The sequence below is a fragment of the Ursus maritimus genome, unplaced genomic scaffold (assembly GCF_017311325.1).
Source record: "Ursus maritimus isolate PB19 unplaced genomic scaffold, ASM1731132v1 scaffold_35, whole genome shotgun sequence".
Lineage (NCBI taxonomy): Eukaryota > Metazoa > Chordata > Mammalia > Carnivora > Ursidae > Ursus > Ursus maritimus.
Genome location: NW_024426119.1, coordinates 2,510,860 through 2,538,713, shown reverse-complemented (window position 1 = coordinate 2,538,713; position 27,854 = coordinate 2,510,860). Strand labels below are relative to the sequence as shown.

The 27,854-nt window shown below is 34.7% G+C and overlaps 1 protein-coding gene across 4 annotated transcripts in view; it reads left to right on the top strand.

Annotated features, from left to right (window-relative positions):
- DPH6 (diphthamine biosynthesis 6) overlaps window positions 1-27,854 on the top strand; it is a 160,978-nt gene that overhangs the window by 106,836 nt on the left and 26,288 nt on the right. For 3 of the 4 annotated variants that reach the window (XM_040620432.1, XM_040620431.1, XM_040620433.1), the window contains exon 6: window positions 21,172-21,233. The exons of the other annotated variant lie outside the window; for it this stretch is intronic. In XM_040620432.1, the coding sequence (XP_040476366.1) occupies window positions 21,172-21,233 (62 nt within the window). The remainder of the gene's footprint in view (window positions 1-21,171; window positions 21,234-27,854) is intronic. 4 annotated transcript variants of the gene reach the window in all.

Below are 27,854 nucleotides of genomic sequence, written 5' to 3'. Positions count from 1 at the left end.
GCATTGAAAGGATATCAGTCATACAGTTCTTATTTCTTCTAGTTTAAAGGAATTCGGATCCTTTGCTTATACCTTTTGGTGTATATGTTAGTTGTTGTCATCCTTTACTTTTTCCAATCCAGGACCCCCACCATTTTCTAGACCCTGAAGTTTGAACCCATATTGTTGTTGTTATTTTTACTAATTATTGTTAGTTATATATATTGCTTTTCTTTAAAAAATGAATTTGACATTTACATTTAACAGTCTGATTTGTAAAACTTCTTTGACACAATTATATATCTGACCAGGTTTTGGTGCTCCCCACTAATTATTTTATGTTACAACTTCCCTATTTGTGATCTCTTCATCTTTTCCTTAATTCATTCAAGTGGAAAATGTCTTCAGTACCTGTCTCAGGAATTGTCTGTATCTCAAAAACAATTTTTTTTCTTGAGCCCCAGATTATCTTTCGTTTGCCTTAACATATGAAAGCTTACACATGTTAATGTATAACTTGAGTTTTCAACTTCTGTAAGTAACTTACCTGTTTGTTTATTCATGTGTGTATTTTTTTATAATAATTCAGCACTTTTGTTTTGTTTTGTTTTGTTTTCATCCATCTCCTCACTCACCTCCCCTCTGGCCACTGCCAGTTGTTCTCTGTACGTAAGAGTCTGTTTTCTTGTTTGTCTTTTTCTTTGCTTTATTTCTTTAATTCCACATATGAGTAAAATCATGTGTCTTTCTCTGACTGGCTTATTTTGCTTAGCATTGTACCCACTATGTCCATCCATGTTGTTGTGAATGGGAAGATTTTAATTCTTCCTTTTTATGGCTGAGTAATATTCCATTGTGTCTGGAATTACACACATACCCCACATCTTTTTTTAATCCATTCATCTATCAATGGACATTTGGGTTTCTTCCATATCCTGGCTATAAGATTAATGGTGCAGTAGACATAGGGGTACATATTTCTTTTTGAATTAGTGTTTTCATTTTCTTTGGATAAACACCCAGAAGTGGAATTATTGGATTATATGGTAGTTCTGTTTTTAATTTTTTAGAAGCCTCTATACTGTTTTCCACAGTAGCTGCACCAATTTACATTCCCACCAACAGTACACAAGGTTTTTTGTTGTTGTTGTTGTTTTTTCTCCACATCCTCGCCAATACCTGTTGTTTCCTGTGTTTTTGATTTGAGCCATTCTGACAGGTATGAGGTGATATTGTGGTTTTGATTTGCACTTGCCTGGTGATGAGTGATGTTGAGCATCTTTTCATGTGTCTGTTGGCCATCTGTATGTCTGTTCAGGGCCTCTGAACATTTTTTAATCAAGGTGTTTGGCGTTTTTTGGTGTTGAGTTGTATAAGTTTTTTATATATTTTGGATATTAACCCCTTATTGGATGTATCATTTGCAAATATCTTCTCCCATTCAGTAAATTGCTTTTTTGTTTTGTTGATGGTTTCCTTCACTGTGCAAAAGCTTTTTATCTTGGTGTAGTCCCAGTTGTTTAATTTTGCTTTTGCTTCCCTTGCCAGAGGAGACATTTCTAAAAAGATCTTTCTACAGCTCATGTCAAAGAAATTACTGCCTATGTTTTCTTCTAGAAGTTTAATGATTTCATGTCTCACATTTAGGTCTTTTAATTCATTTTGAGTTTATTTTTGTATATGGTGTAAAAAAGTGGTCCGGTTTCATTCCTTTACATATCATCATCCAATTTTCCCAACACCATTTGTTGAAGAGATTCTCTCTTTCCCATTGTATATTCTTGCCTCCTTTGTCATAGATTAATTGGCTGTAAAAGCGTGGGTTTACTTCTAGGCTCTGTATTCTGTTCCATTGATCTCTGTGTCTATTTTGTGCCAGTATAACATACTGTTTTGATTACTCCAACTTTGTAGTATATCTTGAAATCTGGGATTGTGATACCTCCAGCTTTGTTCTTCTTATTCGAGATTGCTTTGGCAATAATTCTACACTTTCTATTGATGTACCTATTCCCTTCTCCCCTGGGATGCAGGAAATGCTTTCAATTTGATTAAACAACTACTCTCACTTCCTCCCCTATGATCAGGCCCCTTTTCTCTCTTTCTAGTTGTGCTCATTGGGCTAATTTCTGGTAAGACTTTGCAGAGTCTGAGAGTTCTGTTAAATATGTGAGTCTGGAAAACCACCCAAGAGGATAGTGAATGATGATAGGAAACTCAACTGCAGCAAACACTGTATCTGGATGATTGTATCTCTTTCAGGAGTATAAATCAGCAGTATACGCTTCTGTAAGGTATTTCCCATTCGTACTCATTTCAAACATGTAGGGTTTTTTTCCTTCTATTCTTCTTTCATGTACTTCTTTCCCTTGTATTTAAATGGAAGAGCCTTGTCCATATTTTGTTCACCCACCTGTGTAAAATTTTATCAGTAGTTCTCAACCATGGCTGCACATTAGAATCCTCTGGGGAGACTGAAAAAGTACTTATGTGTAGGCCCCACTCCCAGATAGTCTGATTTGGTGGTTCTGGAGTAAGGCATAGGTATTGGTATTTGTTAAAAGTTTCCCAAGTGATTGATTCTAAGGGGCAGCCAAGATTGAGGACTACTCTGTGCCTATTATAGTAATCTGTTGTGCTACCTCTTAGACTTTTCAGTGTATGGCTAATATCAAAATGCTCATCCTCATTATATTCCATTGTTTTGGGTATTTATTTCTCTAATTCTTATAACAAAATTGTTCTAAGAATGTATGCCATGTTAATATGGGCTGTTATACGCTGTGGCACGTTGCTTCCTATGCACTATAGTTTAAGGGGCACCTTTTTTTATTTTATTATGGTTTAACTTGATCTTTAAGAAAGAGTCCTGGACTCAGAATCAAAATATGTCATTTCAGTACCTGATTTTATCATGTCTTAGCCTTGCAGTCTAGAGAATCCACTTATACCCAGGACCTCCATTTTTCACAGCTCCCATTTTCTTATCAGTAAAACAAATGTTTTAGCATCTGTCCTACTAAACATTTATTACTAAAATGGGACTCTATCTATGAAAGTTTTTTGAACAGCTTAACATGTTACACACATTATTATTACTGCTAGATGTGTCTAGGGGTAATCATGAGTGACTTTTGATATGCAGTGACATATGTGAACAAATATACTTTGTGGTGTGCTTTCTCATGCATTTCATTTGCTGTTTCATTTTCCTGTTTGGCAGAAAAGAAGTGTGGGTGCTGTGTAACTGTACTGCAACATAAATCCAGTACACCTCTCTTTCTATCTCCACCAGTAAAAATCACTGGAGGTTTCCCATGCAAAAGATGGAATACAGACAAGACAGTTAAAACCTATGGTTTGCAATGGAAATGGAGCTAAGAGATGTATTTTTCTGTTTTTGACAGGTCCAGAAAAGTCAGTGTCTGAACTATGGTTGATTGAATCTGGGAACTTTCTGGCTTCTTATGCTGTACTTGTTAATCTCACATTTTTATTTGGTTCTTAAAAAATATTTAAGATCAGATAAAGTTATATGTTTTGGGAAACTGGAACAGTATCAGTTTCTAAATAACAATGTTTTTAAATGACCCTAAAATGTTTAATTTGAAAGATACAGGAAATGAATTCATAGTTGACATTGATGATGATTTACACTAATTTTTCTAGGAGGAAATGTTTGTATTAAGCAGTTAAAAACATAATTATAACGGTTATTGCACAAAGCCCTGCTTTATAGGGTCTGAAAGAGCAAGTGCTACAAATAGTTTTAGATAGTAATTAGATTGAAAATCACTGATTTTATTTCATTCTATTTTTTGGCTACCGGATAAAGAAAGATCTTATAAGAGTAAATTTCTCACCTGCCTCAGGCAGGAGTAATTAGATGTAAGCAAATTTAATGGAGCCTGTGTGCTCTGGGGCCATTCAGCTGTGCTTCGATAATTGCATTTTTTTTTTTTAAGTATGAAGGTTGTTTAACATATCAAGTAGCAAAAAAGTTAAACTACAGGTTATCTGTTTATCTTTTAGGTAAATAACTGTAGTACTTTATAAACCAAGCGGTAATGAATGCATTACCAAATAATAGACTCCAGTCAGAAGTGAATGCAGCTGATAGTATGCAATTATTATATCTGTGTCCCTAATTCATTAGCATTAGCATGACTTCAAACTACTTTCATCTTTGTTCCCCTTTCTCTATGCACTTTCCCTGGAAAGGTTCAAGGTTCACTTAACATATATTTGAACAAGTAGATATCATATTTTGCTTCTTTCTTTTTTAATTCAGTCTTTACATATTAACAAGGTAAACCGTGTTTCAAGGCACAGATCCACATTAACAATTGATGCCCTCCTTTTCCCCTCACAGACTAGTTTTAGCTATTATGTCCATGATCTCCTAGGATCTAGCTCCTGTTCAATCACTGTTTTTATTTTTACCACTCCTAACTCATAAATACTACACATCAATATACAGTTAAAATAAAACAGCATTAGCAGTATTAGTATTAGTATTACTCATATTTGGAATAGATTTTTTCATTACACAGGTCCTTTCAATATTGAATTCTGTTGATATTTAAAATTCGATTTAATTTACTTATTTTCAAAGATACCAGATTATATATGTAAAATATATGTATGTAAGTAATGTAAGATAAAAACAAATGATGTAATAGTTAATTCATATTTAGTTAAACAAAACAAATATGAAGTTGATAATAAGTCAGTATCACATGTAGGAAGGCCTGTATCACTCTTTCTTTATCCTATAGTTTTCTTCCTTAAACAGTTATTTGAATGAGCCCTTGAATGGCATGCTCTTAAAATAGGTAGATAACACAGAGGGTCTTGGGATCACTAATACTTTGAATGATACATTTAGAATACTGATTCATATTCATTGGCTGGGAGTAGGAACTAAATCTGACCAGGTAAAGTGTAGTAGGAGTAAATATAAAGAGTTCTGAATGTTATTCCCGAAAACCAACTCCACAATACAGGATGGGTGAGGTACTGCTTACCACTAGCACTTGAGAGAAAAACCTTTGAGGTTGTATGATGTCACGTATGTGTCAGTCAGTGGTACACTGTGTCTGCCAAAGCAGCTAAAGAGATCTGAGGGGTTGCATTAACAAAGTTAATGTGGAATATTGTGTCTCATTATAGCACCTTCACTGAAGAAGTTTACAGGTATAGCAATTTAAGAAAAAAGCAGGATAAATAATTGAATCTTAGATCTATGCAAAAGGTATTTATAAAAAAAAAAAAAACAAACCCTGAAAATAAAAATGACAATGGATTAGCAGAAGATACCACCAGAAATTGTTTAAATGAAAATTTTAAATTTTTTGCTAATGTTTTTTATATTTCCTAAAATGAACAGAAATTGCTTTTTTAAGCAGAGGGAAGGATTGCATTAAAATGGGACACAGAAGCAGCTATAGTTCAGTGAGTAGAGAGTGACCAGAACAATGAAAGGACAAGCAGTGGGGCCATAGGAGGACTATTGAAAGGAACTATATATTTAGCCTGAAGTGAAGGTGTAGCAGGTTATTGGGCCAAGGAGAATGGACATTTTTGTAGCAACCCACAATATTTGAAAGGCTGCTGGTACTTTTCGTGGTTTCGGAGGACAATTCTAAGAATAAGTGGAAGTTATATGGTGAAACATGTCTTGGTTTGGTATGAGAACTTTCTAACATTTGGAGAGTTCTCAAATAATGGCATAGGAGGTTGCCTCAGGCCTTTGTGTGATTTCTTCAACCCTCTATTGTATGGCCCTTGCCTTTTCCCATTTAATATGGCTCCCCTGTGGTGTATGTAACAGAGATAGTAATCAGAGGTTGTAGAATTGGGCTAACAAAGGTTGCTTTTGGGGGGAAATGCTATCCTTCCCTAATGGCGTCTGGCACCACTGCTGAAGATGAAGCTTTGTCACCATTGGGTAATTTCAGGACAGTATGCCACTGGCTCTGAAGGCAGTTCTGTAGAGAAAATTTTAGAAATGGTTTAATGACAAATATATAGTACTATTGGAATAAGCATATAGTGTGCGAAGACTGCCACTTTGAGGGTGACAACCCTCATTTGAATACATCAAAGTCCATCTCATTACTTTACTACTTGTTAGTTTTTATTAAACTCTGATGATTACAGAGAGCATGGTGATGAGAAACTTAAACCCAGTTATGGTTTTCATATTCCATTGGATAGGTAAAAATTTTGTTACATGCTTATCTTGCTGTTGTCTTTTGGTCTCTTGTTTTCTTCTTGATTTCAAAGCATACCTTTCTTCCCTACTCTGTTACTCTGCATCTTGTCTATAGTGAATTTTTTTTATTTTTTTTTATTCTTTTTATTTTTTTATTTTTTTATTTTTTTAGTTTGAAGGTGATTCATACTTTCGGAAGAGGTAACTTAGTGTTAGGGAAGAAAAGAGAAATTGTCCCTGAAACTTTGTTTTCAATACTTAGCAAGTTTTACAATTAATGACAGAAGTTTCTCTTGTGGCCTCTCCTCCCAAAGACTGTGCTTATTTATTTTCCCCAGTAGTCTCATGTGACCTTGTTAAAAGCTTCATGTAATTCCCAAATAAATTACATTTACTGGTTTACTTCTATCTAGTATTTTATTGACATTTCCAGATAAGTTTAATAGGATGGAGAAAAACAGTGTTCTCTTTATAGACTCAGTGGGTGATTTGACCTTAGCAGGTTAACCTTATCCTGATGTCGAAGGAAGCTATTCTTAATTAGACTCTATCAGTTTCTCCATTATCACCAAGAGAGCCACTGGTCTGTAATTCTATAAATCTTAATTTGATTGTTTTTTTCTTTCCTATAGAAAAGCGACCATATTAGCAAAGTCGTAATATTTGAAAACAGTTTCTGGCTTTCCAGATACATAGCATATCCTCATCTGTAGCTCAGCCATTTCACACTTTATTTACTTCAGAAACTCTCAGTTGAATACCATCTGGTCATGGTGATTTATTGCTGTGGAATTTCTCAAGTTGCTCTATTATTTCCTCCTAGGAGATTGCTCTCTGTTTCTGCCCCACTGATTTTCTCAGAACGTGCCCTTGGAATAGTCGTTTCCCTAGTATCTTGTACAGACAAGGTCAATGCCAGATAAAACTGAATTAAACTTCTCAGCTGCTTCTCTTCCTCTTACTTGCTGTCTTCATTGGAAGTCCTCATTGATGGGGAGAAAGTCAGCACTTGGTCCAACTACTCATGTTGGCTGTCTAGTCCTCATGTTACTTTTATCTTTTTATTTTTCAGATTCTCCCTTTCTTTGACAATATATTTTTAGTATTTCAGAAAAAAAATGTTAAGTGTTAAAAAATGTTCTAAATACTTTCAGTGTGTTCCTAAATGTCTGTATGGAGTTATTTCTAGTTTGTTTTTTTTTAAAACTATCCACAGATTTCTCTTTTGACCTTTCAGATAATGGCATAGTCCGTACGTCTCTCATAGCCAGCGTCCTTATCTGTCTTCCAAGCAGCCTGGATAGTTTTTGCCCTTTACTTGCCTCCTAGAGATCTGCTAGACTTTTTTTCCTCCCTCCTCAGATTTTTAGCATATACTTCTTAAGGTCTACCCCTTTGGGTTAACATTCAGAGACGCTCATACTAATCAGAACATGAGTTTTAATTGTACAACCTTCCCGGTTCCTGAGTTCCACTCCTACACATACTCACCTGTGGTAATTCCTGTGTGTCATTTAATCTATTTTCTCTTCTATAACTGCCCAAATAGGCTAAGATAAGGCATATTAATTGTTGCTCCTACACACTGTGCTCTTCTGTCATTCATTTGGATAATAATGGACATAATTAAAACCATTCATTGCAATAGCCTTCCTAGGAGATAATGCTGAACAGTAAAGGTTAGAAGCAATTTGCATTATTCATTCATATTCGATGGTTAACATATCATTTTTTTACCTGAACTTTGTTCAAATAATTATTTTGTTAAAAAAAGGTTACTTAATGTGCATTCAAGTATAGTTAAATTGCTATTAGAAATATACTTCTATCTTTGTACAAATACTTTAACACAGAATTTTTAAACTTCTGACTTAAGTATTAAAACATCCAAAGTTGAGACCTTTAACATTTCCCAAATGTATTGTAAATTACCTACTATTTTAAATTGAGGGGGAAATAAATCAAGATTTGAATATCAAATTCTGGAGTGTATGTGATATGATATTTCCTTAAGATTCAAATACAAATACTACCAGTCCCACAGGCACCCATCTCTGAATAGAGTGCCTTTGCTCAGTCTGTAAACGGGAATAACAGATCAAGAGCAGAGGAAATAAATGCTGATTTTGTTCATTTTATGGCTAACATTTTTTTTTCCTCTAGGTAGGGCAGGCTGTTCTAAAAATAAGTTATGTCTATTACTATTTGGTGCTGGTATGCAAATGTTCTTTGAATTTTTTGATAGATTAAGATCCTGTCCATCCCATATCTACTATGTGTATTAATATATATAATATATTGCCTTTTAAGAAATATATACTATATTTCTAAACCCTATCCTTCTACCTTCATCTCAACCAGTAGCTCCAATTCTCTTCATTCTATAAAAATCAAAAACACACAAAATGTAATATTCACACATAAATAAGATCTTATTTAATGCAGCTGTTAAAAAGTTAGCCCTCTGTAGTAACATTTATGTCTGTGTCAGGCAGCTTACACTAAAACAACTTCCGTGATAATATGTAACAGTTAACTGAAAACTCTTGGAAAGTAAGTCCACTAATCTTTTTCTATTAATCTGTTCAATTGTAAGACTATTTAATAACTATACTGTCCAAGCAGATATTTGTGTTTAGTGCCTTAAAACCAATATTATTCTGTATTTGCCATGGTTGGAAAGTGAGGCTATCGTATCTTAGTTAGAGTCCCAACATTTATCTATTAAAATTGCTTGGAGCAAGGATATGCTATAAAGTTTGTAGGGCTTGTCCTTTGGTGAATTCTCCTTCAGATAGGTACAATTGTATTGGCTGATGTCTCAAATTTGTATAAGTGTATATAGGTCACCGTCAGGATAAACTTACATTAGGAACCAGATGAGGAATTGAATCTCAAAATGCAATATCTGAAATATGGGTTATTATCAGGATTCTCTAGAGTCCCCTTTGCTTGTTTTTCTAACAGGTTATTCTTTCACTAGAAAAGTCTTAGGACAGACTTTCCTTTGAATTTGATTCCATCTTCACTCAAGCAGAGTTTAGTTAAAGTTCTGGGTAGTTCCAATCCTGATGTTTTCTTCCTTTATTCAGTGATTTTTTTTTTTTTTTTTTTTTTTTTTTTTTTTTTTTTTTTTTTAGTGGAGTTTGGAATGGAGAAATGTATTAGGAAATGTTTAGTCAGGGTTCCTCATAGAAACAGAGCCAATAGGTTGTAAAAGGAAATGTATTATGAAGAATTGACTTACGTGATTATGGAAGCTGAGAAGTCCCACAATTCGCTGCCTACAAGTTGGAGACCCAAGAAAACTAGTGCTATAATTTAGTTCAAGTTGGAAGACCTGAGAACAAGGGGAGCCAATGATGTAAATCCAAGCCCAAGGCAAAAGAAGATGTGATTATGTCCCAGTTTAAGCACTGAGGCAGGAAAAGGGGGGTAGATTCCTCCTTCCTCTGTGCCTTGTTCTACCCTGTCCCTTAATGTATTGGTTGAGGCTCACCCACACTGAGGAGGGCAGTCCACTTCACTGAGACCACATATTCAAATACCAGTCTCATCCAGACACACCCTCACAGATAACACCCAGAAACAGTGTTAATCTGGAGACCTCATAACCCATTCAAGTTTACACATAAAATTAACCATCACAAGAAGGAAAGGAAAGAATCAGAAGCCAGTGCTCATATAAACATCTTTCCCAGAATATGGCTGAAAGATTTTTAAATGAAAATGACCAGATCAGATTTGCATTTTGGACTGCTCTCTGACTACAGTGTCAATTAAAGTTTGATATTCCTCAAAGCTCTTTCCTATATTTTCTCTTCTTACTTTGCATATCCTCCTTGAGTATTTTTATCTCACAGCTTCTATTCCTACATTATTATCTCTAACCCAGATGTCTATGCTGAACTTTAACCCCTTATATCTGATTGCAAATTAGATATCTCTTCTTGGGTGATTCTCTGGAGCCTCAGATACATGTCTAAATTGATTCTGCCTTTATTTACCTTCCCAAAAGTTATTGTCCTCTACCTGAAGTAAATGTTACCACCATCTTTAAATTTATCCAAAGTCAGAAACCTGAAAATCATCCTTGCCTTCTCTTCCCTGTATTTCCCATACCTAGTTCATCAGCAAGTACTATATATATCCTACTATTATATGTTGGTCTCAAACCTGTTCTTTTCCTTTCATACCAATTGCCTTGTCAGTTATATTCTCTCTCACTATTGCAGCAGCCCCTTTATTTGCCTTCTTGGCTTCAGTCTTGTTTCCTGCCAAGGAATTAGACCGAAGCTAGAATGATCTTTCTGAAAGTCAAATTGGATCATGTCATTCCTCTGCTTAGCATTTCTCTGTCTTCTGTATGATCTGATACTCAAGTGTAAATTCTTTAAGATGAAACACAAGGCCCTATAGGATCTGGCTTTTGTCTACCTTTTTAACCTCAACTTTTACTCCTTCAAACACTCCCTACTTATATTGAGCTTCTTTCAGTTTCCAGTACTTATCATGTTAAATACCACTATGAAAAGTTAGAAAGATATTTCTGAAAGAAATAATTTCAAATCCCCCCTTTAAAAAAAAATCCCCCTGTTTGAAACTCATATTTTTTACTTTTGATCCATTTTTTACATGGTAGCTGTATAATATTTTTAAAGGTAGAAAAAAGGACCATGTGGGATCAACAGCAAGTATTGATTATCATTAACTGCATAATTATACTTAATATGATTTATTGGTCACTCATTTTATGGACGTCATGGATCTTAAAGGTGAATCCATAAAGTATCTGAGTCTCTTTTATGTTACTTACACTGAAGTAAAGTACCAAGTAATAGATTTCAGAGAGAAGCTATGTTGAGATGAGTTCCAATACAACCTCTAAGGTAAGCATTTAATGTTCTAACTGTAGAAATGGAAAATTTGGAAAGTGAAATAAATAAAATCCTTCCCCAAGTATTGAACTTTCAGAATACGTGAGTTTATCTTTACTTTGGAGATTGTATAATCAGTCTTTCTTATCTGTTCATTATAACATAAATTTAGTCATTTCATTTCTGAAATGCTCAATTATAGAATAAAGGTGTGCTCAACTGTAGTCTAGGAACAACAACAACAACAAAAAAAAAAAGAAGTTGTATTTACAGACAAAACCATTAAAGTTTTTTAAATGGGATCTGCTTATTCTGGTGGCTGGTCAATGTGGTAGAAATAGGAAGAGATTATTAGGGGTGTGGGTGTGTGGGTGTGTGTGTGTGTGTGCGCGCGCACACGCTTAGCTTTTGAAGGTACATGGGATGCTCCATTGCTGTCTGTACTGAATTTATCAAGAGTTATAGGCAAACCAGAAATTGCTTCTCAGAGTGATTATACCTCTTCTAATACCATCTACTGATTTTACAGTAAAAGTCTAGGCTACGAATGTTAAGATGAGAACACAATTCATTTTACTTGACTCTCTTAAAAATAGCATTATCAAACATTTTGTGATGTTTCTCTCATATCATATATTGGGCTGTCGTGAAGAAATAAACCTCCACTTGCTTTCATGACAGTAGATAATAAATTGACTGATATAATTCAGTTGAGAAGTTGAAAAATGCATTGAAAATAATGGGGCATAACATTGTAGGGTTAACATTTATTCATAGATGATGCAATTAAATAAAACAGGCATTAACTTCAAGGTCAGTCAGTAAAGTAATAAAATTGAATATTTTAATTGAATTGTAATTGCTTCCCATTGATACATGAAAGTAAAGTAAAATAGATGTCAGCTCTGCAAATTATGGTTCTTCCTCCTAATTAATTTCTTAATTCTGCATGGAGTTATCCAGTGCCTAGGTCTTGTTGTGGGTTTATTCATCCACCCAGCTTCCATCAAGGAATGTCTATAAGACATGATTAAATGGTTAGGTGTCAGGATTTACAGTAAATTTTTTTTCTCCACTTTTTAGAAAAATCTGTTAGTAACTTTTAAGTAACTTATTTATGTATTTGAGTTAAAATTTACTCTAAACATAACAGTACCCTGGGTTTTATGGATTATAATCATCTTCTTTATTAATATTGATATTTCTTGATATTGATATGTATGTTAACATTAATAAATATAACCTTCTCGATGATTAAAAAGGTTTTCATAGAGGAGATATATACATTGAGTCTCGCATTCTACCACTCGCTGATTCAGGAGGTAAATTCAACAGACTGTTACGATTTGGGGGAAGCACAGTTTATGTCCATTCATGACCCAGGCTTCACAAGAGACACCTAAATGGAATGAATCTAAAAAAGAAACATCTTTTTCAAGGACTGGGATAAATTAATGCTTTTAGATAAAGTTGAATTTCATTGAAAAAGCCCATGAACCATTGTGGCTTTTTCATAGGTTTTTCGCAGCCCCTCAAAGGGTTTTAACATAATGTGATTTTATATAAAATAAAATGGGAATGATGACATTACAAAGATTAGGAGAGAAATTTTCAAATTATACTGAAATTGTATTGGGTCTAGATAGAGGGTTTATTTAAAGAAAGAGAGGATTATATGCCTTTTGGACTGATGACATATACAAGTTAAATGGCTATTGCTTAAAAATTGAAAATAGAATGAATGTATAAGATAGCTTTAAAAATTACTGAGGTATTGTTATATATTCTTATATATTTTTTTTAAAAGATTTTATATATTTATTTGACAGAGAGAGAGAGAGAGAGACAGCCAGCAAGAGAGGGACCCCAAGCAGGGGGAGTGGGAGAGGGAGAAGCAGGCTCCCAGTAGAGGAGCCTGATGTGGGGCTCGATCCCAGAATGCCGGGATCACGCCCTGAGCTGAAGGCAGACGTTAAGGACTGAGCCACCCAGGCGCCCCTATATATTCTTATATTTTAAAATGACTCTATATATGGGGTGCCTGGCTGGCTCAGTCGGTAGAGCGTGCAACTCTTGATCTCAGGGTTGTGAGTTTAAGCCCCATGTTGGGTATGGGGGATCACATACATACATAAAATGACTCTATGTAATACAGATATATTGGTATATTAGCATCCTTGGTTATACTTAGAAATATAAGTGGATTCTTATCGGTAAAACAAGAAATTAAACTGAGAAGTAATTAATGTTGTCTAACCTTTGTGTTAAATTTTAACTCAAACATTGACTTCATTATTTAATGTTTCTCTTTAAACCATTTAAAGCACAAAAGTTAAAAAATAAGTCCAATGATAAAAATATTTTTTGATACTAATCTGACCCCTTCCATTTTCAGTTATGAAGGACTCAGTTAGGAGAGACATTCAAGAACTTCAGAATTCTCCATGCATATCATCTAGTTAAATAATACCCAAACCGGGGTGCCTGGGTGGCTCAGTTGGTTAAGCGTTTGCCTTAGGCTCAGGTCATGATCCTGGGGTCCTGGGATCGAGCCCCGCATCAGGCTCCCTGCTAAGGAGCCTGCTTCTCCCTCTCCCTCTGCTGCTCGCCCTGTTTATGCTTGCTCTCCCTCTCTCTCTCTCTCTCTCTCTCTCTCTCTCTGTCAAATAAATAAATAAAATATTTTTTTTAAATACCCAAACCTGGGGTGCCTGCATGGCACAGTCTGTTGAACATCTGTTGGTTTCAACTCAGGTTGTGATCTCAAGGTCCTGAGATCAAGCCCCCCATCGGGCTTCATGCTCAGCACAGAGTGTGCTTGAGGTTCTCTCTCCCTCTGGCCCTCTTGCTTGTGCTTTCTGTCTCTCTAAAATAAATAAATAAATCTTTTTAAAAAATACCCAAACCAAAAATACATGAGATAAAAGACTGACATCCTTGAGCTTCATAATTATAGATAAGTTAACAGGTTTTTCATGTTAAAGTGATTTGTTTCTCCAGATCCTCATTTTAAAATTTTTTAAATAATATTCTTGTTCCATTTAGAGAAATTAAATATCATAAAGACTGTACATACAATGCTAGAATGTTTCTAAGTGAGGAAACTTGTGAAAAAATATGTGAAAGTGTAAGAAAATTAAATATTCAATCTTTCATTATATTTATAAAAATAAGTTACAAAGAGTTCATTTGCATGTAGTTTAATATTTATGGAATCATAAGTGTTCTAGGCAGTAAAGATTTCTTAAGAAAAGTTCCATATCTGAATATATTCTGGGATAGGATGAATAATTTTCCTACCATATCCCTGAGTAATATCATCCCACATGCAATAGTGTCAACTGATTTAGAAGAGATCTCTGAGATCAGGGTGGTTTTAGGCCAAGAGAGTAGCTTGAATTCTAGTGATCTCTGGATCTTATCCAAGAAAATATTTTATAAAAACAGTCTGAAATTTCATATGGGCATGTCATATGGGCAGTGATGATGAGGTCCCCAATGATTTGTCACTTTCTAATGAAAAGAAAAATGGAAGCAAAGACAGACTTCACTTAGAGTACCCAGCAAAGCATCAGGAGAAACGGACTCAAGTAGTCATAATCAAGTACAATGGAATATGTTAGCCTGACACAAGTGTGTATCATATACATTGTTGATTTAAAGTAGAACGACCCATTCAAGAGAATATGTAGACTATTATACTGAATCTAGACAGTTTCATTATAAAACTTAGACGCTTTTCTGAAAAGAATTATAGTCTATTCAAATAGTATCAGATCATGAGATAAGAACTTTTAAATCATTGTTCATGCCAAAGAATCCTACCAAAATCACCAGATATAACCTCCAATAAATTTACAGTGTGTCAAAATTGTTTATTTCTCAGGTCGTGCAATTCTCTTGATTTTATATGTCCAGTGAAATCTTCTATTGCTTTGTGTATGTGGAATGTTACTGATTGGTCGTCTTCCCTATGTGAAATGTCTAAAGCATCAGACCATGAATCATAGCAGCACCTACCACACTCACTGAACATGACACAGACCCCGTTACCATACTGTAAAGACTTATACTTGCAGCTTATTTCATTATTAACTCTGAGAGAAAAGAAATGTAGCTCTTTTATGTTAGCTATTTTATAACTTTACAATGATTTTCTACTGTAGTGAAATGGTCTATAATGTGTTTCAGGAAAATATTTGAAAATCTTCTCTAAGTTTTAAATTTTGAATTAATATTTTTAGTGCCACAGAATGTTCACTGCTTAGCCCAGGAATAAATAAATTGAAAATACTTCCATGAATACAGAAGAAAAATCTTGAAATAATCAACTAATTTTTAACATAGTATGCCTGTGTGATGATGACAGATTCATGTGGAAAAAATTGTGCCCTCTGTGGCTAATGTTTATGTATTTTACTGACTCTTATCTAAAGGCAAACCAAATTACTTTATCTACATCATGGAATGCAGCAGTCGCTGAAATGAGGTGCAACAGCTATTTCTATACGTTTACAGTTCAGAGCTGAGACTTGATGATTCTATAATGAATTAAAAGACTACAAGAAAAATGGGAAGATCATCAGTTTGATCTCCCAGGCTTACCTGTGTAAAACCATATGCTCTTAAATTCCCTTCATGACTTTTAGACAGGCATTTATTTTTTCCCAGATCCTTACAAAGAAGCAAAATGTAAATTATTAGATTCAATCATGAGAGACTTTGATTTTAATGTTGTGTGCACAAATGCTGAGTGAGATAGGTTATGCTGTTAAACCAATATGTAAGAATCAACAAATTGGAAGGAAAGATAAACAGTGACTTCCATTCATGCAAGCCTTGTACATTCGTGCTTTATATGAATATGTGAAGGAAAAGTATGAAAGACATAGTTGTGCTGGAAAACATAATAAACATCTCTGTGAAGTAGAAATGAGTAAACACAAAATAGTAAGCAGAACTGAACTATGGGGCTATAATACAAAGGGTTAGGAAGCAAGCAAAAGCAGTTGGGGAGATTATAATCCCGGGGGAAAACAGAGATTGAAAGTCCCCCATATGAGAGAGAACCTCAAAGAGATAAAGAAAAATAAAACATCCATTAAAAAAAAAGCAGTCAATTAGAAAAATAAATCACATTGTCCCTCATGGGGTTCCCAGCTCAGCGGGGAGCCTGCTTCTCCCTCTGCCTGCCACTCTCCCTGCTTGTGTGCTCTCTCTCTCTCTCTGTCAAGTAAATAAATAAAATCTTTTAAAAAAATAGAAAAATAAATCACAGTGAAACAGCAACAAGGTGACCTGAAAAGTAACCAATTAGAAATATTGGACTCCCCCTGCTTGTGTTCCCTCTCTCGCTGGCTGTCTCTATGTCTGTCGAATAAATAAATAAAATCTTTAAAAAAGAAAAAAAAAAGAAATATTGGAAATGAAACATATAGTCACTTAAAAAACAAAAAGCTCAGTGGGCAGAATAAACTCTAGGTGGGCCAAGTCAGAGAGAGAATGAATGAAGCAGAAAAAAAATAATTGACCCAAAAGGCAATATAGACAGAGAAAAAAAAAATTTAAGAGCAATTTAAAAATATGTAGGATAGATTAGAAATTGAAATATTTGTGTAACAGATGTTTCAGAAAAAAAAATAGAAGGCAGAAAAATAATACTTACAGATATAATGACTGAAAATTTTCTAGACTTGAAAAATGTTTCAGAATTAAAAATATATATAGGTGCTATAAAGTATAAATAAAAATAAAAATACACCCACACACATTACATTAAAATTACAGAATGTCACAAGTACATTTAAAACTACGATTTAGCACAGAAAAAAAAAATTTCTTATCTGGGAACCACTATTAGACTGACAGCATAAATCTTAGTAAGAATGACTAATTTCTAAAGAAGTAATATACTACAACACAGCTCTCAAATATGTAAAGCATAATTTTTTCAGGAACCTCCATACTGTTTTCCACATTGGCTGCACCAGTTTGCAGTCCCACCAGCAATGCACAAGGGTTCCTTTGTGCTCACATGCTCACAAATACTTACTTCGTGTGTGTGTGTGTGTGTGTGTGTGTGTGTGTGTGTGTGTGTGTGTGTGTGTTTAGCCATTCCAACAGGTGTAAATTGATACCTCATTATGGTTTTAATTTGCATTTCCCTGATGATGAGTGATGTTGAGCATTTTTTTCATGTGTCTGTTGGGCATATGTATGTCTTTAAAAAAAAATGTCTGTTCAAGTTCTAGCTGATTTTTAAATCAGGTTATTTTGGGGGTTTTTTTGGTGTTGAGTTGTGAAAATTCTTTGTATATTTTGGATATTAACCCCTTACTGGATATATCGTTTGCAGATACCCTATTCAGTAGTTGCTTTTTGTTTTGTTGATGGTTTCCTTCACCATGCAAAAGCTTTTTATTTTGGTGTAGTCCCAGTAGTTGGATTTTGCTTTTGTTTCCCTTGCCTTAGGAGGCATATCTAGAAAGATGTTTCCATGGCTGATGTCAAAGAAATTACTACCTGTTTTCTGCTAGGAATTTTATGAATTTAGGTCTCACATTTAGGTCTTTAATCCATTTTATTTTTGTATATGGTATAAGAAAGTGGTCCGGTTTCATTCTTTTGCATGTTTGGTTTTCCCAGCACCATTTGTTGGAGACTGTCTTTTCCCCGTTGTAGATTCTTTATTCTTCCTTCCCTTGTCATAGATTAATTGACCATAAATGTGTGGGTTTATTTCTGTGCTCTCCATTCTGTTCCATTGATTTATGTAACTATAGATCTATGTTCCATTGGTCTATATAATCCTATTTTGTACCAATACTATACTGTTTTTATCACTAAAGCTTTGTAGTAGATCTTGAAATCTGGAATTGTGATACCTCCATCTTTGTTCTTCTCTCTCAAGATTGCTTTGGCTATTTGGGGTCTTTTGTGGTTCCATATAATTTTGGGATTATTTGTTCTAGTTCCGTGGAAAATGTTATTGGTATTTTGATAGGGATTACATTCAATCTGTAGATTGCTTCAGATGGTATGGACATTTCAACAGTATAGGTTCTTCCAATCAGTGATCATGGAATATCTTTCCATTTGTTTGTGTCATGTTCAATTTCTTTCATCATTGATTTATATCTTTTGAAGTATAGGTCTTTCACTTCCTTTCTTAAGTTTATCCATAGGTATTTTGTTCTTTTTGGTGCTATTTTAAATGGGATTATTTTCTTAATTTCTCTTTCTGCTATCTCCTTATTAGAGTATAGGAACGCAGCAGATTACTTGTGTGTGAATTTTGTATCTTACAACTTTATTTAATCTGTATATCAGTTTTAGCAGTTTTTTTAGTGGAGTCTGTAGAGTTTTCTATATAGTATCATGTCATCTGCAAATATGAAAGTTGTACTTATTCTTTATCAGTTTGGATGCCTTTTACTTCTTTTCCTTGTCTGATTGCCGTGTCTAGGACTTCTAGTACTATGTTGAATAAAAGGAAGGAGAGTGGACATCCTTGTCTTTTTCCTGATGTTAGAGGAAAAGCTTTGTTTTTCAGCGTTTAGAATGAAGTTAGCTGTGGGTTTTTTATATATGGCCTTTATTATGTTGAGCTGTGTTCCTTCTAAACCTACTTTGTTGAGAGTTTTTATCATGAATGAAGGTTGTACTTTGTCAGGTGCTTTTTCTGCATCTATTGACATGATCATATAACTGTTACCCTTTCTTTTGCTGATTTGGTGTATCCTGTTTATTGGTTTGCAAATATTGAACCACCCTAGTATCCCTGGAATAAATCCCACATGATCATGGTGAATGATTTTTTTTTTTTTTTTTTTTTTTTTTTTACTGTATTGTTGGATGCAGTTTGGTAATATCTTACTGTGGATGTTTATCTATGTTCATCAGATATTGGCCTGTAGTTTTCTTTTTCTGTAGTTTCTTTATCTGATTTTCATTATCAGGGTAATGTGGGTCTTATAGAATGAATTTGGAAGTTTTCCTTCCTCTTCTATTTTTTGGAATAGTTCAAGAAGAGTAAGTATTAACTCTTCCTTAAATATTTAGTAGAATTCACCTCGGAAACCATCTGTGTTGGGTATGGTGCTTACTTTTGATAATAATGAGAAAATGAAAACTAAAACAAGTATATAAAACAATATATATCAGCTTAGCAAAGATTTAAAATTCTGACACCACTAAATTATTTTTACATTATGTGAAATAGGAATTCTGTGTCCTCATAGTGGGAGTACAAATTGGTAATACTGCTTTGGAGAGCAATTTGGCAATATCTAATAGACTTGAAGATTATACACACACAATTATATGTATATATTTTCCTCTATCATAGTAATTCCACATAAAAGCATATTCACTGCAGCATAAAAAATACTTGTGGCAAAACAGGAATTAGAAACAACCCAGTGCCCAAATACCCATCTGCTGGAAAATGTAGAATTAAATTCTGGTATATCCATATAATGGAATAGGATACAATAATAAAAATGAATGGACCAGAGACATGGTAATCAATATAAGTAAATCTCATTAATAATGTGAATTGAAAAAATCAAATTAAAGATTATATCTATTCATGTAAAAATTCAATATACATGAACAATTCTAAATAGTGTTTGGATACATACATTTGTAGTAAAATTATAAAAGCATAATTAGTAACTCACCAACTTCTAAATAGTGGTTACCATGTAGAAGTATAGGGGATGTAGACTAAGAGTAGATATACCGTGATATTCTATTGTGTTGGTGGTGTTTGTTTCTTTAAAAAAAAGTTGTAGAGGAAATATGGCATGATGTTAATGCTTGTTAAATCTGCGTAGTGATTACATGGTGTTTCAAAGTATTTCATTTACTTATTCATTCTAAATACTGAATTGATAAATGGTGGTAGAAGTAGAGGAACTGGACAAAGTCAGTGATTGGTTCATCTACATGTTCACCCATCTCCTTGAAATTTTAATTTTAATGAATACACCGTGAGAATAAGATTGCTGTGAAGGGAGTTGACATGAGAAGTCTGTTTCACCTAAGAATACTCAGTGGCAGAAGAGTTTTCAATCTTTGTCTGACTTCCCTTCTTCTGGTATGTGATACAAGAAATATGTTACCAAAAAAGGCATCCAACTAGAAGCAGAAAATTATTAATCAGTTTTTGTAGTTAATAAGCTAAATAATTTAAGCCAATAAAAAAATAACTTATTTAAATGAGGCTAAGTCAATACATGTATTACATATGTAAATATCTAAATATATTATGAATGTAATATCTAAAATGAATTCTTTCATTGCATAGAAAACTTGTGGCATGTGACTTTTTCTTCTCTGGCAAGTTAGTTTTGGTATGTAGGAAGAGTATTGCCGTAGTTGTCTGCCTATACCTTATTACCTACATAAACTCTACTTTATAGTTGAACATCTTTATCTAAGATTGTGCACATGCTCTTGGTACAATAATGATTTTTCAGAGTTGTCTCTATTTTTGCTTAGAAAATACATTATCACACAAGTGGTTATTGAAATGAAATGTCATTTAATTTGATAATACAGTTATTTGTGTCCATATCTGCATCCTTCTATAAAGTGAATTAATTATATAGGCATAAGGGTCTACCACTCTTCTATTTTCTACTCTCATTTTCTAAGTAAGAATTTTAAAGTTTAGGTAAAACAGGGATACGTAAGAAAATTCTCACTATTGTCCATGAGTAAAATAACCATAAGAGTTAAAATACTGAGGACATAAATGTCCTATCTTTGAAGTGATACCTGTTTTTCCATCCAAATTACAGTTGCACAAAAATGAATTAAAATAATGCATCTGGAAGTTAACACAGTGCAATGAAATGATTCGGTATGGAACTTATTTTTCAGGAGCAAGAAGACCAGTTACCTAAGGGGAATAGGAAAGTAAATACTAGCCAAATGCATTTTACTTTAGGATCAAAGTAATTTGAAATATACACATACTGGTTTCCTAGGCAAGGAGAGGCAAAGGGAAGGGGAATGTACCTTTAGACTGCCAATTTGATAGTTATCTAAAAAAAAAAAAAAAAAAAAAAAAAATTGAATCTTTCTTGGCAGGTTTAGATCCAGATAAGCATCTTGGAAAAACCCTGGATCAAATGGAACCTTATCTCTTAGAGGTAAGAATTTATACTATTTCTCAAAATATAGGCATCTGAAGGAAGAAAAAAATAAGGCCATGATATGATGATTATAAAATTAATTTTATTTTAGAAAAACTCTGATAACATTCATGACATAGTTTTGTGAAAAAAATTAATGGATAAGAAAATATCTAAAATTAATTATGAAAATCATTACCAGCTTGTTGGTCTGAATAAAGAAGTAAGCTATACCTAAAGCGAAACCGTCCTGTCAGGTTTCTTTTATTACCACGGACATTGTATGCTATTATAAGAAGTACTATACTCCTAAAGTAGCTGATAGTCTCTGTGATCAGATGTTTTTCAGTCAGAAATGCGAGTAGGAACTTCCTTCAGAGATATCTAATCTAACCTCTTCTTTTTTACCAATTAGGAAATTAACTTGCAGAGTAGCAAAAAAAAATTATTTTAAGGTTTCAAGTAACAGCCATTTAACCCATATCATTGTCAAATCCTAAATGTGTTCTAAACTTTAAAGAAAGATGTAGTTCTTTTCATGCCTTTCTATTAACTGTTACTATTATATTTTATGAGAGTTTGGGGCAAATGTTATTCACATGGCAATGACAACTAAAGGAGTATAATGATGAGAGTATTTCATTTCACAATTATGATGGAAAAAGAAAATCACCCTGCTTCTATGAAAGAACGGAACTCCTCTAATAGGTTATCATGTTCCCCTCCCCCTCTCTTAATTTATCAACACCGTCTCTGGACATTGTTAATACCGTTGCTGTAGATGTGCTAGCAGTTACCTTCTTTACTAACTTTATGGTTTTCGGATTTTTCTTTCAGTTATTTGCACTTGATTATTTTATGGTTTATCAATATGTACCAAATGCTTAGACATCTTTGAAATGTTCATTCCTTTTTTCACTAAGCTTCAGTAAGCATCTAATATATGTGAGGCAAATAGTAAAGATAAAAATAAAAATGAAATGAGCATATAATTGTCACAAATTATATTTGATTTCTAGATAATTTGATGTCACTTATTTAAGTTGATCTAATGGACGTGGTTGCTTTTTATGCTGCTCTGACAGGACTTTTCTCACAGCAGTTCATGCTGTGGCCAACATTGCATCTATGTTCACATCTATTCGCTATTGTCAGATTAAATTTTTCTTCTGAAAAAAACAATGTAGATAAATAACGAAAGTAAATTTACAGGTGTAAAAGAAAGAGAACCTCAGAAATGAGAGACTGGGGCTTTGGCAAAAGAGCTTTTTGTAAGCTGCTCCATAAATTTAAAGTCGTGAATTCAGGTGTCCGGCATGTAGAGGTTCTTTGTAGAACAGGCATATGAGGCTTGGGATTGCCATGATGTCGATTATGAGTTAACCTGGATATCATAGAATATTTCAACACAAAATTGCAGACATCATTTTGTTCCATCTTCAACATGGCCAGGCAATCTCATATTTCTCTGGGAAAATTATCTGTCCATTCTCCATAATGGCTATTGCATTCCTTCTCTACTCTCCTCAAAATTAATCCCCTTCACCTTTCCCCTCATTTTTGAGTAGATGGTTTGTTTCTTCACAAAGAAAATAGAAGCCATCATACTGGAAGTCCCTCTGTCTCTGAGTACCACCCCTGCTAACTTACCTGCACCCAGGCATACTTTTGCTTCCTGTAACTGGGAGAAGTGACTTCCTCCTGCATATGGCTAACCCCCTCACTGTGCTCTGGATCCCATTAGCAGCACTCACCTTGAAATCACTTACCCCCTCCAGTAGCTTCTTCCTCTTTCTCTTTACGGTCTCCTTCATGTTATACTGAAACATGCCACTGTCTCTCCCATTCTAACTATTCCCTCACTGCACTCTAGTTATTCCTCTAGCTACTTCTCTTCTTTGCCTCAAAACCAAAAATTTCAGAAGTTTTATCTGTACTGATGGTCAGTGTTTCTTCACCTCTCAGACGCCTCATGTACCTGGAGTCTGGCTTCTCCATCTACCTCTAAATGGATACAGTTCTGATCAAGATCACTCATGATCTCCATTTTACCAAACCCAACCAACACTTCTTAGCCCTTATTTGAATGTTATAAACACTCCTCCTTAAAATGCTTCCATCAGCATCCATGATGCCACATTCTCCTAGTTTTTCTCCTTTTGTTCTGGTCAGTCTTCGTCTCTTTTGCCAATTCCTAGTCTAGGCTCCATTTTCACTCTATCACTTTTTCCGGATGATCTCAGTCACTCACATGGCTTTAAAAACTAGCTATATTCTCATGACTCCCAAATATTTGTAGCCCAAATTTGTCTGCTAAGCCCTAGTGTCCAGAGGCACTGCAAATTAAATCTCCATAAACTTGATTGTGGCCTTTATATATGTCACTTTTTGCCATTCCTTTTGTCATCACCGTAGTTCAGTGCCTGTCACTTCAGGCCTAGAGTAGTATTAATAACTCCAATTTTGTCACTACCTTCCATTTTATTTCCCAAGGAATTCATTTTGCTTGCTGCTTCAAGATAACTGTTCTAATATATTCTACTGTAATTGTGTCACTCATTCACTTCAAAACTTTGAGTTCCCATTGCTTACTAGCTAAAATCCAAATTCTTTAGATTCCTCTTTCCCTTACTTATTCTGGCTAACCTGGTCTTGTCTTCTCTATCTCCAGAACATATTCTAAGCCCAAGCACTTCTCACTGTCTCTGTCACTACCACCACAGTAGAATCATCTCTTGTCTGGAATATTTCATCAACCCCTAACTGGTCTGCTTACTTCCACCATTGCCCTGCTAAGATCCATTATTCATACAGATGCCAGAGTAATTTTTTTCAAGTGTAAATCAAATCACATCGCTGCTTTGTTTAAAATTTAAATCGTTTCTCATTGCAGTTAGAGTAACAACCGTATTCCTATGAGATCACAACTGATGAAGCCGTGTATGATCAGCATTCTCATTTTCCCCCAGCCTCTATCTCACTCGCTGAGCCAGAGTCACAGATACCGCCTTATTACTTAAACACACTTTATTCACCCTTTTTCTCCTTAGGACCTTGTACTGCCGCAAATGTTTTTTCGCTCAGACCACCACATGGTTAATGCTTTTTTTGTAATTTAAGTGACAGCTCAAATGCTACCTCCTCAGACAAGCTTTCCCTGACTACTCTAGCTAACACAGATCTCTACAGATATCTCTACATCTATCTGCTTATGTGTATATTATCTGTCACGCCTTCACCCACCCCACCAGAACGTAAGCTCCAATAATCCGACCAAGATTTTGGCAAAGACACTAGTTCTTTCATTCAGTTGTGTGTTCATCTGTCTGTGTGTCCATTCACTGCTCTCATCCTTAAGTTACTACATATTTATTGAGGACCTGTTATATGGCAAATGCTGTGGCAAGCACGAAGTATATATGATGAATTAAATACTATCCTTGTTCTAAAGGAGTTTAAAGTCTACCATAGTTATTCTCAGACCTGAGGGTGAAGTTTATTGGGGACCTTGTTAAAATATACACTCTTTTCCCACCCTAAGAAATCTCAGTTCAGAAGGACCAGGAATCTAATCCTAAAACAAGCACTAGATGATTCTAACACAGTGATCAAATATATCATCCCCTAGTTCTTCAATACCAGTAACGCATTTTAGGCTCTGTATTTCTAGGTTTCTCTGAAAGAATGTAAGCCTTCTTGAAACCATTGTCATCCATTGGCTTCCACTACTTCTGAAAGCTTTCTGAGTATTTTCTTAGCTTCGTTTTGGGGCTTACCATATATATTCCAGCCCTTATAAGTTGTTGTTCCATCCGTAGCCTTCCTTCGGTGGTGATATTAAATACCCCCCATGACTTCTTATGACAGTTAAGTCTCTTCCTCCACCATCTTTTTATGCTCCAGAAATCTGTATTCAGCTGGACACCTTCCTCTCTTAGATGTACTCAATCACTTCAACCTCAGCTGTGCAGAACCGAACATTTCTTTCCTGACATATCTATGCCATTTTTATGTTCCCTGACATGAAGGGTTCCATTGTCTACTCAGTTGTCCAAGACCAATAAAAAGTGAATTCTAATAAATTATTTCATACGTTCCATTATTCATAAGTAAGGCCCCAGCTCCTTTTAATTCTGCCTTCTTAATATCTTATAATCTGTTCCATTTAATGCTCATTGTCACTACATTAGGATTTCCCCTAGGTTATTACAGTCTTCTAGCTCAAGTCTGTCTCCTCCCCAATTTACCCCTCGTCAATCCACAGGACTGTCATCATCATATATGTGAAGGGCAAATCTGCTCATGTTGTTGTTCCTCATTCCCTCAAAATAAAATTTAAACTCCTTAACACAACACAATCTGTCCTTGGGGAAAAAGAGGCTTGTAAGATAGGCAGTCCCCTACATCCGCCCTATCCTTCATGAGTTTGGAACTATTAATGGTTTCCCTACAGTGAGTACTCCCTCGTATCTCCATGTTCTCCTCCCCTTCTCTGCAGACTTTCTCTTTCCTTCACTCAACTAAATCCAATCTGTCCTTAAAGTCTAAGCTTTAAACTCTTGCTTAAATATGCCTTCTTTGAGCTGCCATTTTCTTCTTTGACTCCCTGTATATAGCACTTCTCATGCTATACATTTTTTCTAATGTTTATGATAGCATTAAAGTGTATAATGTGTAAAAAATAAATTCAAACACTATCAAGTAATGGAAAATCTTCCACTGGCTCCAATACCCCCCAATTTTCTTTCCCAACCACTCTTCTCTATGCTGAGGTATCCCTTCAAAACCTTTTTTTGCATATGTAAATATATATGCGTGTGTTTTTTTCATTTTTACCAGAATTGGAGCATACTGTGCATATTATTCCCCACCTTCCATCTTAACATGTAAGGATCCAGGGCATTTGTTTCCATGACCAGCCTATGTGGATAAAATGCTGAGCTGCTGCTTTATTGGTGGGCTTTATCCCTTACTGATTTCTTTCATGTCTTTTGCTATTTCAAATAATGCTAGAATAAACATTACTGTACGTATATTTTAGGGCATGTATGAATTTATCTGTAGGATAAAATCCTAGAATGGAAATACAGGGTCAGAATGTGTGTATGTTTTTAATTGCAATAGACATTGAAGACATCCATTTTCAGCTATAGTGGAATAACTTATATCAGACCAATTCTCCCAATTAGAACACTTAGAATAGTTGCATGGAATTAAAACAAAAATAATGTTGGAAGGCATTAGAGAATTACAAAAAATGAGAAAATTTGAGGGGCCAGAATTTCAGTGAGAACGAAGCCTCTAATCCCCTTAAGACATTTTCTAATTCAAAAAATGGTACAGGGATACCAAGAAGCTGAGGAGAAAACTCCAGCTGAGATTCTGAATGGGCTTTCAGCAGCTTCATAGTGCTAAGAGACAAAAATTGAACTTCAAGGCAAACCAAAGTGGAGTAGACCTGATTAACCCTTCAGGTATTCAGTCAGACTCCTGAATGGGTTATACCTTAAGGGTAGAGGCAAACCAGAAATAGTCCAGCCCTTGCAAATACTTATATCCAGCTTTGAATCGTATCAGTCCTAGACTGGATTAAAGTGATCCTGTGCTCCTCAGATTGCCTATTTCTCTCTTTAAAAAGATAACATGATTCAGAGCCTCAGATTATCTCTAAAATATTTCACATACAATTTTCAGCAATCAGAAATGACCAAGCATATCAGGAGATCTGATGAGATAACTGAAAGCGAGAGAGAAACACACGCTAGAAACAGTGTCAGAAGATCCATATGATCAGATTGTCAGATTTAGACATTAAAATGACTGTGGCATTGGATGAGAAGATGAACTATTTTAGGGGTAATTTGGAATCTATGTAAAAGAATCAAATAGAATTCTGAAACTTAAAATACAAAACCTGAAATTAAGAACACAATACGCAATTCATGGGTTTACCAGTAGATTTGAAACCGTTGTATAGACAATTAAAGACCTGGAAGATAGGGTGATATAAAGCATCCAGGCTAAAGCACAAAGAAAACAGGACGGAAACTAAAGAGAAGACTGTAAGAGATGTGAGGGAGAGAAGTTTGTCAGAGCTGTACCTGGAGTTGAAGGAGTAAAGGAGAGAGAAGAACAGAAGCAATGTTTGAAGAGATTTTACTATAGGATTTAGCTGTAGTTATTTTTGTCGCTTTTGACAAGTAGCTTCTCAGAATGGTAAAAATTACTCAAAAGGGAAAGATTGAATATTAATGGCTAATTGCACATTTTGAACAGGAATTATTTTTCCTGGTGGCTATAGAAGATTATGCAAAACAATCTAGAGTCTTTTTCTCTGGTTCTGCATAGTCTAGTCTGTGTGTACATGAGCTTTCTATCAAGTGAGTGCCCAATAAATTTTTACACTAATTTATTACCAATTTGTTTCTCACTACATGTACAGCAGTTATCTGACACATCCCAGATTTTAACCCAGGTTTTTTGCTTTCTCTTTTTCCTTTCATTTTTATATATGCTCATAAAGGAGACTCAATCAATTGCCTGATGTACTCAGAGCACAATTATTCTAATATAAAAGCAAATGAGTCTTTTGTCAAACTCTCCTCTTCTTTCAGCATTTAGAGGGTATGGCTGTTTTTT